This window comes from Lingula anatina, chromosome 1 (genome assembly GCF_051362555.1).
Source record: "Lingula anatina isolate TDL-2025a chromosome 1, LinAna3.0, whole genome shotgun sequence".
NCBI classification, from domain to species: Eukaryota; Metazoa; Brachiopoda; class Lingulata; order Lingulida; family Lingulidae; genus Lingula; species Lingula anatina.
The window spans coordinates 54,159,936-54,173,397 of record NC_141767.1 but is presented as its reverse complement, the minus strand read 5'-3'; the positions used below and the strand labels follow the sequence as shown (position 1 = coordinate 54,173,397).

The following is a 13,462-nucleotide window of genomic DNA, read 5'->3' as shown; positions in this document are numbered from 1 at the left end:
ATCTATGAAGTGTAGTATATTTGTCTCATTTGACTGATTTAGCTACAACATCATTTGCTTTTTTTTTTTTTGGCATGCAAAAGCCCCTTCAAAAAAAAAAAAAAAAAAAAAGGCATTTTGCATACTTTGGCATTCTAATAGTTTAAGACTTATTTAAAATATCAACTTTTCTCATCATTATACAACAAATTTCTGAGAAACATCAATTTTGCTGTTCTGTTGAACTTAAGCTTTTTTTGCTTGTTTTGGGAGATATTATGTGATTTCTGAAAATAGAATTGTGTAAATTAAGTACCTTACAGGATGTTCATTGGCCCTAGTCCAACCAATCAGATTGCAGAGTAACAAAGCAAAATAAACAATTACATATTCATGTATTTATTTGTGCAACTCTTCTTCTGCACACTTCATCAGATGGTTGCCATAGCTGCGAGGTGACATACATCTTGACCTTTGCACAAAGACCGATACATTAGGTCACATGTTCATGATTACCCAATGAGATTCAGACAAGATTTAATGGTTGTTTACTAGTAAACAATTTGTTTGTTTGCTCCCTGCACTACAAAGTGAGAACCCCACTCCTATTTTAGAGAAAGGTCAGCCATTTTTTGGGGTGAAAATAGTAATTATTTAACAGTGCAACAGGAAATCGTAAGAGTTAGCAAAACACGGACCAATTAGTATTATGATTCAAAAATCAACATTTGGAGCATAAAATATTTGGAATTTTTAGTATCTGTTAGAGGTGATTGAAAACAATTTCCTCCAATTCATTGACTTTGGAAAGGGAAAACCCGGCATCCCCAACGTGGGACTGAATAGGCCAGGACCATTTTCGGACAGGTGAGCAGAGGGGTCACACGTGATTTTATTCATAATAATATGAAAATATTTTTAAATCGAGTTTATAATATTTGATCATTGACGATAATATCTGTGATAAATGAACTGAAGATTATCATGTCTTTGATACTGATGAACCGCATATGACTGTGATTGGGGAAACCCAACCATTGAGTTCGTTTTAAGGTTGGGAGAAACCTATGTGAGATCAAATTTTTAAAACGGGGATTTCCTTCTGATTTTTATATAGTGTAAGATATATGGAAAATAAAGGAGGTTTTTTTTGCAAGTGTATGTGGTGTCTATGTAACAGTATAATATGAAGAATTTCTAAAAGAGGAGTTGGGAGAAAATGATCAATCATTGCATAAGGTGCCCGCTGGCAAATTGCTGATCAAACTGTAATTCTCCCAACTTGTGCCCATTGTGTGTCTCCTGGAAAGGAGGGTGTCAGGCAGTGGAACATCTCAGACTTTCGTTGCTCAGGTATATAATATTTTAATTGAGTGCTCAATTTCGCAATATCATCAAAAATAAGATGTTTGAGGGTCTGCCAGTGTCAGTATGTGGTCGAAAGTATTATTTGTTTTAGCAGGGATTCCCCCTTTTCAAGACCCCTTCTGGTGTGGTAATCTTTTGATTGACATGTGATTTGACTCGAGAACACTTTTAACTTTATTGGAAAAATAATTTTCTCATGACTTAGATTTCAGTCATCTGGGTTGTATTTTATATTTTTGGTACCGTGATTTGACATGCCCCCATATTAAGCCTCCCTGGGATATCCTGAAAGTTATAAATAGCACAATTCCAATGCCCCTTCTAGCTCGGTGACTAGCTAGTTGTGAAGGAAGTGTAAATTTATTAAAATGAAGACAAGTTTTAAGAAATTTCTTATAATATTTTTCTTCGGATATTTTGTAATATTAATTGCCTAACATGAGAAATTGATAACTTTTTAAAATAGTCTCAGATTTTTGTTATAAATTAGTCAAAATTTGGCTGATCATATCAAGCAAATGGGGAGCAGCAAGCATAGCACTTTTTTTGTGTATTTTGAAAAAGCAACTAACTTGTGAATATAATAGTGTAAAATAGGCAAAGGTCATAACTATTAAGGCACATTAGTTCCTAACTTTGGACATACTCATTGGGAAAGTTTACTAGTATTTAGACATGATGGTTAAACATTGTTGGTATTTAGGTATTTGTTGGCAAATGTTAATACACTGGATGAAATAATAATAATAAACTTGAGTTGCTTTTGGGATGCCTTAAGGTAATTTTGATGGTTTGTTTTGGTCTTAACCACAACAATATGTTTGAATTTGTATCCATCAAAATAACAGGATAGTAAAGCAACATTCATGAAACACAAAGTTTTTCTAGAAGTATGTGTGTATGTTTTAGTTTCCTTTCTTTTTTGGCATTAACTTAATTTCCCTCAATCAGACACAAATGGTTATTCATTTAGATTTTGTATAAATGTCAGCACATTATGCAGATTCAGTTTTATGTTACTCTTTGCATTTATAACTAGTCTACAGATTATATTTTCATTTATGATATTAAAGTAGGTTTATAAGAAATCTAATATATGTATAATACAAGAACACAAGGCATTACATGGCCTACATGCCCATTGTTCACTGCCATGTTGTTAATTTGGAGTCAACAATGGTTTGAAGGCACATTTCACATTTGCAAAATATTTTAAAGACATCAGTGACAAGGTCCTGTTGGGGCCTGTTCAAAACCAGTTAATCCACTGATGAAATAGTCTGCGGATCAAATATGATATGCACTTGACAATGGATTTTGGTGTCATCCCTGCAGGGGCAGAGCAATTAAATCTTGGCATTAAATCTTCAAGTGGGCCATGATCCACCGACTAGTTAGCAATGATGAGACTTTTCCGACTTTTGTTGGAATTCTGACTTTTTCAGGATCATTTGGGTCATTCTGGTGAATCGTGTACCCTGGACCCCCCCCTCCCCCGCTTCTTGAAAACTATGTGACAATGAACTTTCGATTAACCTTTGAAGATTTAATGAGATGGGCTCTAGTTGAAACAAAGACTATCAACTTAAAATAAGATTTTTACAGTGTTTTGATTGCCCTATCTCTTCATTTAAAACCTTGTTTGGTAAGGTTAACTAATTTTGGGTTTTGCTATTTCTTAATTTAGGAAATATTTGCAGATGGTTTGCATATCTAGGTGTATTAGACTTATGATTACTGTCCTGTTTCTTGATATGTATGACTGGGTTCCCATATTTAGAGCGATCCATCTGGATCGACCTAACTCCCTGGGGGTTCACGCTAAATTGCTATCAGCTCAAGGGGCTTATTGTCTGTCACGCCTACCAAATCAGCTAGGGGTATACATAATTACCCCCTAACACCTTTACTAGGCATGACAGACGTTTAAGCCTGTTAGTTTGATAGCAATTTAGTGAGACTTCCCAGGGAGAAAGATCGATCCAAATTTCTGTGGGAATGGTCCCTTAGATAATTGCTGCCTAATTCCTTTACTTTCATTTTTTAAATTTGTCATTGCATGTGAAAGGGCAAATGGTCTGTACTGAAGAAATCCCCATCTCTGCACATGTTGTAAGTTGGACAAATACCATTTGATGGTTTTGATAGTTTTCCTGTAAGTGCTCCTGACTTTTGAGCCTGCAGTTTTCAATTCATTGATGCTAAGAATCTCATGAGCAGATTGTTGTTACATGTCAAGCTCAAGCTGATTACTGATAAAGCATGTACAGTAGTTAGGCATGACATTTTTGTTGTAAGTAGTTCAGAGTTCTTTTTCTTAACTACAGTCAAAGAATCAGTTACAAAATCAACCAAGAATGAATCCATGCTATTGGGAATCCATTTTGGAGGTAATGATATTCTTGTATACTATTCCTAGATTGTTTTTAAATCTTTGGCTTAATTTTGTGAGCAATCAAGCATTTTTAGTTTTAAAACTGGATTACTGTACATACCTTGAAAACTTGTTCATCACTGAAGCAAGCAATGTGTATTTGTGGATTTATTTATTATCTATTATTCAGAAAAGACGCTTGAAGGTTTGAGTGTGTGAGGGTTTGTTTGCATGCTAAAAAACCCGCAAGTGTTTATTAGACAGTATTTGGGAGTTATTCAGGGGATTGTGCTTAGTAGCTTTAAGTAGAGTTGCATATGTTAGTATTGACATAGTTGGAGTATTATATTTCATGATTTTGCTATCAGAGTAGATTTTTCTTGTTTTTAAAAACACTGATAGCTACTGAATATGAATATGTTAAAGGTTTATAAGTTGTTGAAAGAAAAGAAAAAGGGGTAAATCTTTGATTTTTTTGCTTGAATACTAGTCCTGCAGTTGTCAAAAATTTTTCAGAGGGGGTAATCAAGGCAACATATCTAATTTGTACGTGTAATGTGCTGATATTGTATGTAGTTAGATATTGAACAAAGAAAGGGAAGTTAAATGTTGATACAGTTTCCACGTCATCAACTAGGCTGTAGTGCTTCAGGCAGACCAGAGGTCAATGTGTGTGAGAGAGAAAGATCACATGACCAGGTAGTTTGACTGACAGGTGATGAGGTGATGACTCCTCCCCTTATAATCTAAGTGCCATTGATGCATGCATAATCCATGGTGTAACAGTGTGAGAGCCAACTTTATTAGAGGAGTTAAACATATCTGAAAAAAGTACTATTCTTAAGCTTTATAGTATATTCACAAGTAAGAGCCTACAGAATATAATGCAATGTAAAATACTTTTTTGAGAGACACTTTCCTTGTGAAACCCTTTGCTCACTGGTCATGCTTGAGCCAGGCACATTTCTGTAACATTGTATGAGGGTTAATGTAGGTCACCAGTTTTATTGATTCAGACAAAGGAGCAAGTCTTTGTACAGTGCTTGTGACCAAGAGGCAAGGGAGACTCCTGACATTAAGTTGATAAACTTGTGTATTTTAGGATGTAGAATTTATAGAAAGTCTTAATGAGAAAAAGTTAATTCCTTGTAGACCTTGCATTGGGTCTAGGATCCTAATTACAGGTAATGTGTTTCATCTTACAAGATGGAGGGTGAAGGGTTTGGCCAGTAAGTGCTCTATGTGTTTAATATGGATGAGCAAGTAATAGAAAGGATTCTTAGTAGATAATATCTTATATTCATGAAACATATTTGTAATCCGTATGTCTTACTACCTAAATTTCACAATTTTTAGGCAGATATCTTTGTAGCTGTTCTGATGTTGTAATTTTAACAGTTTATGGAACACCTAAGTAATGTACTGTAGAGCTTTCAGATTCAAAATCAAGCTAAACTTGGTTATTTTTGCCTGCCTTTCTTGTGAAATGCCAAATAGCATTGAATATAAGATTGATATATGTATGATGTATTACTACATATATTGATAATTTTTTGAGATTTAACAATCTAGTCCCATACTCCAGGAGGCTAATAATGATGCTTGTAGCAATGACAGTGGAAACATTTTCATCTGACACAATTTGGGGAATCGTAAGAACTTTCTTTTTAATTTGGTATTTTGGTAATATATTTTCTGAAACACAAGAAGTTGGTGCTGGGTCTGCTTAGCTGTAGTCTTAGAATGTAGCATTTAAAAGGCACAAATTTTTTCATTGATGTAGATGTTAGCTGAAGACTTAGTCAATTGAAATAAAGCCAAAACATGAATTGCTTTGATTTAAAGAATCTTAAAGAATTTGTCAAGTAGTAGCTATGTTCTTGTAAAAAGTTGTAAGGTGGGAAGACATGTTGTAGGTTTCTTTCACTGTTTTTTCTAGTATAACAGGACCTTGACTGGTATCAACATTTTTCTTTGACATTTCTGCATTGTTTTTTTTTTTTTTTTTTTTTTTTTTTAGAAAAAACTGGCATTTTGGTACTTCCAGAGTATTTAGAGTATTTTAACTAGACAAGAGTATTTAAAACTGTGGCATTTCTTTGGGATTGAATGGTATTTTATTTTTGTATTTTTATTCCAGTAACACTGAAGTAAAAAGGGACCTTCAGTAGCATTCCATAGTGTTGATAATAACATCTTTTAGGGAATACAGAGGTATCAGTTGAATCAAGAACATCTGTCTGCATTGATACATGAAGTTGGTCTAGCATTATGTCAGTTCAAGAAAAGTAACTTTTTCTTATCAAATGATGAGAAAAAATTAATAAAGACTTAGAGGTTCAAAATATTTTAGTCCAAGTTAAATATTTTGAACATTTTGCTGAAAAATTGAAAGAAAGATGTGAAACCAAGTAGACTACAAATACAAAACTGCTTAGTATTTTGGTCAGAGGATTCTAGTCATGAGAGGTTATTTCTGAATTTCTCTACTTTCACATAAGAGTATGAGTAAGTTTATTACAAATGATTTATAAATAACACTCATCATTATTTGAATTTAAACAGCAAATGTTATCTTTGTTTAGCTTTTTGGTAGTGCTGCCCATTTTATTTTAAACTCTGCCAATGCAATGGGAACACATTAAAACTGTTAAATGTTTAATGATTTTCAAAATATGACGTAATACACAGACAAAGCCTTGTTCTTGACAAACTGGGGACAGGCACAAATCATGACATGTTATGGCAATATTTTAGTGAATAGTTGTTGTAGTTATGATAAAGAAGGCTTGAAAAGGGAAGTGGGAAGTATTGGAGACAGCAGTACCTGGATGGTGCAGAGCACATGTAAAGCAACATCGTAATCTGATACGTGCGGGATGCATAGTTTAGTATTCCCTGCTAATGTATATTACAGTCAATATTATAGGCTTGTGAAGGCTGTCTTCAATATAGGTCATGTGACTGATATTGAACTTGTCTGCAGTTACTGGGCATTTCATATGGCATGTGGGTGTTTATTGGTAGTCTTAGCAGGGAGGAGATTTCAGTGATGGCTATTTATAGAGGAATGGCTTTCAGTTTCCATGATATATAAAGCGACATTTATGAAGACGTGTGCTAGACCTGACATGTTAAACAATCGTTGAATGTGAGAACCTGAAAAAGGGAATCTTTGCAGGATATTGATGTCTTTTCATAGATATTGCACAGTCATTGAATTTTTTTCGTTGTTGTTCAAGTCATTCAGAGAAGGACTGTTCACTCTTAAAATTTGATTTATTATTAGATCAAGGAAAGCTGAACTAATGCCATGTCTGAGGTCAATCATAGTGGTACCAATAATGTGACTACAGACAATGATAATGATTTGACCAGCAGTAAACGTCTCAGAGAGGAGGAGGATGAAGTCTGTGCTGATCTGGTGGTGAAAAGGTACTGTCACTCTTATAATCTTTACCATTTGAAAGCTGCCATGCTTGTGTGGATTTTAAAACTAAAACATATTGGAAATGCTGAAATGTATCCCTTCATCCCCTGTTTCGGAAACATAATTTAGCCACTGAAACAAATGCTAATCAACATGTTAGATCATGAATATATAAGGTGATTAACTTAACATTTCTTGAACCAAAGCATGAATTACTTGGAGTTATAAGGAAAGCTGATAGAAATGGGTACCGAAAAGATAAAATCTCAGAAATATTTCAGGAGGTTATAGCTAATTTCCAATAACAGCTTATCCTATTGTTGACATGCAACTCCCTAATACTCTTTGTTTTGTGTTTATTTAGATCAGATTTGTTTTAAAAAGTCAATCCAGTTCAGTAAAAAGATTATCTTATTACTAAACTGGATCTGATGCATTGGTTTGAATTTCCTTTCTAGTAAAAATAATAGTTTTTGTTGCATTTAATGCACATATATTAATACTTGTTACCTGTAACATTGGTATGTCGAATGGGTTCTTAGATACATAAATTGTTTTAACTCTTTTACAGGGCTAAGGTGGACCAAGTCACAACACCTGGTGCCAAATCCAAAACAGACCAAAGTTGCATACACTATAATGGATCTAGTCCAAACCATGTTGAAAAACAAACTGTGTCCAAGTTGGATAATCCTAGCAAGGAAAACAGTACTAATGAGAACTCAGTAGAAAAAAATAGTTGTAAAATTTCTAAGCTTGATGGGTTGGATTTAACAGACCATGTTAAGAAGCCTGCAAAGGAAGAAAACAAAGTAACAACAGAAATAGAACAACTAGATGAGGACTCTGCAGATCTGAGTGGAAAAGGTGATGAAAACTCAGATGATAGTTTAGCTGAAGGGAAAAGAGAGGATGCTGATTTAGTTGAAGGATCAGACGAAAGTGTGGCACAGGACCAAGATGACAATTATTCACGACTGACAACAGATGGCCCAGACACTAGCAATTCTAATAGCAATACTGATGGGTTGCATGCTGCTGTAAGAAAAGATGCTAGTCAAAATGAGTCTCTCTCTCAGTCAGAAAAGCATCAACGTCCCAACAGTAACTCAGTGGATACAACAAAAATGAATGGTGATGTAAAGGAATGTGTTAACACAAGTGCTGATCCAAATGAAAATGGACCAATTGATTTGAGCACAAATAAGAATGCCTCGAGGGATTCATCACCAGACATAATCATGTTGTCTGATGATGACAGTGAGGAACTCCCTCCTCGCAAAGTGAATGGTGATGTCAGAGATCTCACTCCGGAAGAAGTCATGAAGAGAGATAAGATTATTCACAGGCTGCAGGAGGAGCTGCGCAATGAAGAAACAAAACTAGGTAATTTTTAGTCAAGATTTCCATTTGATTTTTATTTAATATATTCAAGATTAGGAACACTTATCTGATTCATTACAGAAAGTTAAGGATAGAGTTTTAGCAAGGTAAAACATAATGCAGCTCTTCAAATTTCCTCCTCTCCAGATTAATTTATGTTAATTTAATCATTATGCTATATGATTAAACTGACTTCTTTGAAAGTAGTGAGGCATGCTAATTCCCTACAAAATGTTGCATCATCTCTACAGGTATTCTGGAAGCGGCTGTCTGAGCACAACAGCAGAATATTGGAAAACCATGCCAACAAAACCCTTGTTCTTCTTTGTTTAATTTTAATCTTTTCTGTTAAACCAAAAAGAGAAATAATGGGCCCACATAAGGTGGATCACTGTTCGTGTAAGACAGAGGCTGGAAGGCTTTTGCAATAGGCTTAAATTTGCCAAAGATGGTATTATATCAGATATGAGTCTAAAGTTTGAATGACAAAGACCAATTATGATTTAGGATTATACACTGAACCAGAAGTAAGATATTTTAAGTGGGCATGTTTCTACACAGATATTGGTTTACCAGAATTTTCACCATCCAATCCTTGTTTTTACATCTTTTCAGAAGTTTGGTTGATGCCCCACTGCGCCATTCATCAGGATGATAGGCGTAAGGCCCCAGTGTGGTCAGGGCTCATCATGCCCTTCTTGAAGAGAATGAAATAAGAAATCTAGTCCTATATTTTTGATGCTATTATTAATATACCTGGAAACTAATGGTTCGTTTTATTTTGCAGTTTTGCTAAAGAAAATCCGCCAGAGCCAGACTATAAATCCAGTTACAGATCCATCTGGTGTGGTCCCAGGGAAATCTAGGCACCCAAACACCAATGCTCCACCCCCACTTATCAGAGGTGGCCAGAACACCAATTCTCGACCCCAACAGTTGCCAGCCCACATGGCTAGAGGTCAGCATGCTTCTTCTGGTGCACAGGGCCCCCCACCCCTAGTCATGGCCCCAGGGATGAGAAATGGTTCCTTACCTCAGGGGATGAGGAATCTCCCTGGCACCACTCCACCCAATGTTATCCCAGGGTATCGGCCAAACCAACCTCCGTCACAGGTGTCCAGTCGCAGTGTTCAGGCCCAGCAGCAGGCACAGCAAGAGAACATCACTCCAGAGCAACGGCAGGCAGCAGCCAAATTAGCACTGCGTAAACAGTTGGAAAAAACATTATTGCAAATTCCGCCTCCAAAACCCCCTCCCCCAGAAATGAATTTTATACCAAGTCTTGCTACTGGAGATTTCATTTGGCTTGTGGGTTTAGAAGAGGTTGTTAAACATATTTTAGATGCTGATAAAGGAAAGTCGACTGATGTTAAGTATGTCTTCAATCCATTTACTTGTGTGCAGTGTAAAACTGACTTCACTCCTGTATGGAAGCGTGACAAGCCAGGGTCAAAGAATGTAATATGCGAACAGTGTGTTACCTCCAATCAGAAGAAGGCACTGAAACAGGAACATACAAATAGACTAAAAAGTGCTTTTGTTAAGGCTCTTCAACAAGAACAGGAGATAGAACAGCGTATGCAGTCCTCGCAGCAGCACTCCAACAACTCCAGTTCCTCGCCATCAACGACAACATCATCAGTTACTGCTGCTGCCACCAGTTACAAACCTAGTCCTGATCCCCTTCGTCAGCATCCCAACATGATCCAAGCACACCAGGCGGCAGCAGCATCGCAGCTGCGCAGTTCTCAGCTTGGGTTCCAGTCCTACAACCCCAGGATGCCCTTCAACCCTTACCAGTTACCTTTCAATGCAAAACCCTCAGATTTGCAGCGCCAGTATCTACTGGACATGATCCCTCGTGGAGGGCTTCCACAGTCAACTGTACTATGGAAGAGCTAAATTATTAGAAACAAAAATAAATGGAATTTGTGGATATAGGATCTTTCCAGGTTGAAGTGTAGATAATTATGTACATATGAGAAAGACTTATGTTGCATGAGCCCAGTAGAACATTTATATTATACCCAAGTTTTCTGATGCATAGAGTTCGAAGAAACAGTTAGTGTTATTTGTAATCAAAATTGTGGACTTGAGCTTTTGTTCCTTTTCATTTTTTAGTACCAGGTCAAGGTCTAACCTTGTCACATTACTAGAATATGTTCATCTCTGTTTCTATATAACTGCTGAATATGATATGCCTGATGAAAGAAAGCCATTGTGGTCCTGTTTTATTTATTGTCTCTTAATATTAAGAAGAAAGACAAAACCTGAATAGGTAGAGCAATATATAAGGCATATTTTTTACTTCAAGTAAATAGCTTACATGAGCTAATAAAAATTTTCAGCTGCCAAATTTTGACTTAACATTTTTTTTTATTCATTTGGACAGGGTATTGTTTCATATTGTTATATTAAGTCTTGAAACTTGATGCTAACCATGAAAGTCTTGGAAAAATTTATACTAAAAAGTGCTGCTATTGTCTGTACAATCTACAACGTTTTGTATAAGAAGGTGATTATGTTAAGGCCGCAGGTGAAATGGATCTGTTAAAGTGATCCTTCAGCTAAAGGTCAGCTTTACATATTACCCATTTTGTCTGTTCTGATATGAAACCATTTTGTAATTTACTTGACCCAAATTATGTTTGCTAAGGTCACAGACAACTGTAGTTACAAACCCGGATATGCAGCTGGTTCACATGGAAAAGGTTGCATTAATTATCTTCAGTGAAGCAAACATAAAAAACTTGCACAGTCTTGCCCATCTTTGAGACACCACCTGTAGTCAGGATTGTACAGAAAAAACTGCTTTGAACCATGCACTATTTATTATGAAGCCAGTGAAAAAGCAAATTTGTGCTAATCTTTTTGTCTCAACCTTTCTGTAATTTATTTGTAGTTCACATATTTTGTACCTCTTTACCAAAGTATCTGAATAAAAGTAGTGGAAAATGGGGATTTGTATGAATATTTTTAGAACTTGGCTTGAACAAGAAGCCCATGATTTATTTCATGCTACAACAATGAAAATGTTAGCGTTTTTGTTATTTCAAATGTTGGATTCTGGAGCCTGTCAATATTTAGGAGATATAGCCGTCTAGTATACAGAATCTGCTATAATATTTGATGAAACTGTTTTAGCCCCTTAAAATTGTGGTTCTGGTCACACCAGTTTGGTCATATTGGTCTTATAAATATATATCTATATATATATATAGTGTTTCAAATAAAATGACTATTTCATATTGTATTTACTTTTCATTTATTATCGGTGAATTTGAGGAATTTTTCCAAAATTCTTTAGAAACCCCACAGTAGATCATTTGTACCCAAATATGCAACCTGAAGACAAAAAATTGCTTTTACATAAGTTCCTTAAGATTGCTGGCTTTATTTTTGAGAGGGAGAATGTCCTGGTTTAGTTTGAGGAAAGGGCTTTTTAAGTAATCATCTTGATTCACATTCTGCCTTTTCCTGACTTTCACATTCCTCTCCTGATTGCATACAACCATAAGTCAAATGTATGTTCCTTGTGTTCTGATCATTTACAAGTATAAATACGGAAAAAATTAAATATTGAAATTACAAGGCAGCAAAGCTGTCAAATGTATGTAGCAGATAACGGTGTTTGAGCTTCACTAAATATCATAAATGAAAATTATCAAAGATAACCCAAAAAACTTTCGTGCCATTAGCTTACAACCATTACCAACCTGGATGTAAGCCTTCATCAGACTGATGTGAGCAGACGTTGATACTGACCACTAGACGGTATAGTGTCAGGACCCTCTTATAAATGTCAGGTAGATGGACCCCCCCCCCCCATTCATGGGTGGCTGGTGATGGCTGATGTGGATAGCCTCTCGTATCTTCTGACTTCCGACTGCAGATGACTCGGATTCAAGGATCTTGGTAGAATTCCAGGCGATACTGTGGCCAGTGTCTATTACACGTTCATGAATGGCAGAGCTGGTATTGCCTACAGTCACTGATTTTGTGTTCACTAACTCTGGGCCCCATATTTCAAAAGCATCGCACATTGCGATCAAGCGCAAGTGTCTCATTTCCATAACTTGCCCATACTCGCCCCATATTTGTAACCACAAATACAGATTGTAACCACACATCATGAGAGCCTCATCCAATGTCTTATCTTCCTCATTAGTCATGATCGTGTTGCACCAGTGTTTTAAAGTTCTTACAACCCCTAGTTTTTGATGTAGCAGGTGGTGCAACTGGAAGTTTAAGTATTGGTTGGTATGTGTGGCCTTCCTGCAGACTTTCAGACTCAGATGGCCATCGCTCTCACGTATAATTAATGAGTCCAGGAAAGCAATAGGATTGTTTTCCTCCAGCTCTCTAGTGAACTTTATGTAAGGGTCTTGGCTGTTAGTGTTGATGAAGTCAGTGATAGCAGTTATGTGGTCCCTGTGGCAGATGGTAAACATGTCATTTACATATCACAACCAAAGACGTGAAGGATTGGGCATAGACACCAGTGCGGCTTCCTCAAAGTTCTCCATATACAGATTGGCCACATTAGGACTGATTGGACTGCCAATGGCCGCTCCATGTTTCTGCTTATGGAATACCCCCTTACAGATAAAGTATATGGTGTTCCATACAATTTCTAATAGCTCTGTGATATCCTCTACTGACAGATGAGTACATTCCATGAGGCTGGGATCTTGTTTAAGGGACCATCCTGAAAAAAATATCCAAGTATCAACTGGTTCAAGGATCAAATATGGCAGACCCTACATGAAAGGAAGACCACTTAATCATGTAATGGTCTCTCCGCCTCTACCATGCCTCCCCACGCGTCCAGTCATATGGAGCCGAGATTTAATTACTGTGCCAATGCAGGGACATTGCGTGGGGAGGTGTGTGAGAAGCAGTCCCATATATCCTTCACTTTATTCTCA

General features: G+C 36.4%; 1 protein-coding gene across 5 annotated transcripts; it reads left to right on the top strand.

The window, feature by feature from the left end:
* Nucleotides 1-561: 561 nt before the first annotated feature.
* On the top strand, nucleotides 562-11,787 carry LOC106155073 (uncharacterized). Of its 5 annotated transcripts, none has more exons than XM_013530118.2 (4): nucleotides 562-846; nucleotides 7,011-7,156; nucleotides 7,723-8,537; nucleotides 9,322-11,787. In XM_013530118.2, exons 2-4 carry the CDS (start codon nucleotides 7,035-7,037, stop codon nucleotides 10,434-10,436), a joined length of 2,052 nt encoding a protein of 683 aa, XP_013385572.1. In that variant the 5' UTR covers nucleotides 562-846; nucleotides 7,011-7,034; the 3' UTR covers nucleotides 10,437-11,787. The 5 variants fall into 5 exon arrangements, with proteins under 5 accessions (XP_013385572.1, XP_013386363.1, XP_013387930.1 ...); XM_013530909.2 differs by lacking the exon at nucleotides 562-846 and adding an exon at nucleotides 1,191-1,332; XM_013532476.2 differs by lacking the exon at nucleotides 562-846 and adding an exon at nucleotides 4,484-4,552.
* The last annotated feature ends 1,675 nt before the right edge of the window (nucleotides 11,788-13,462 follow it).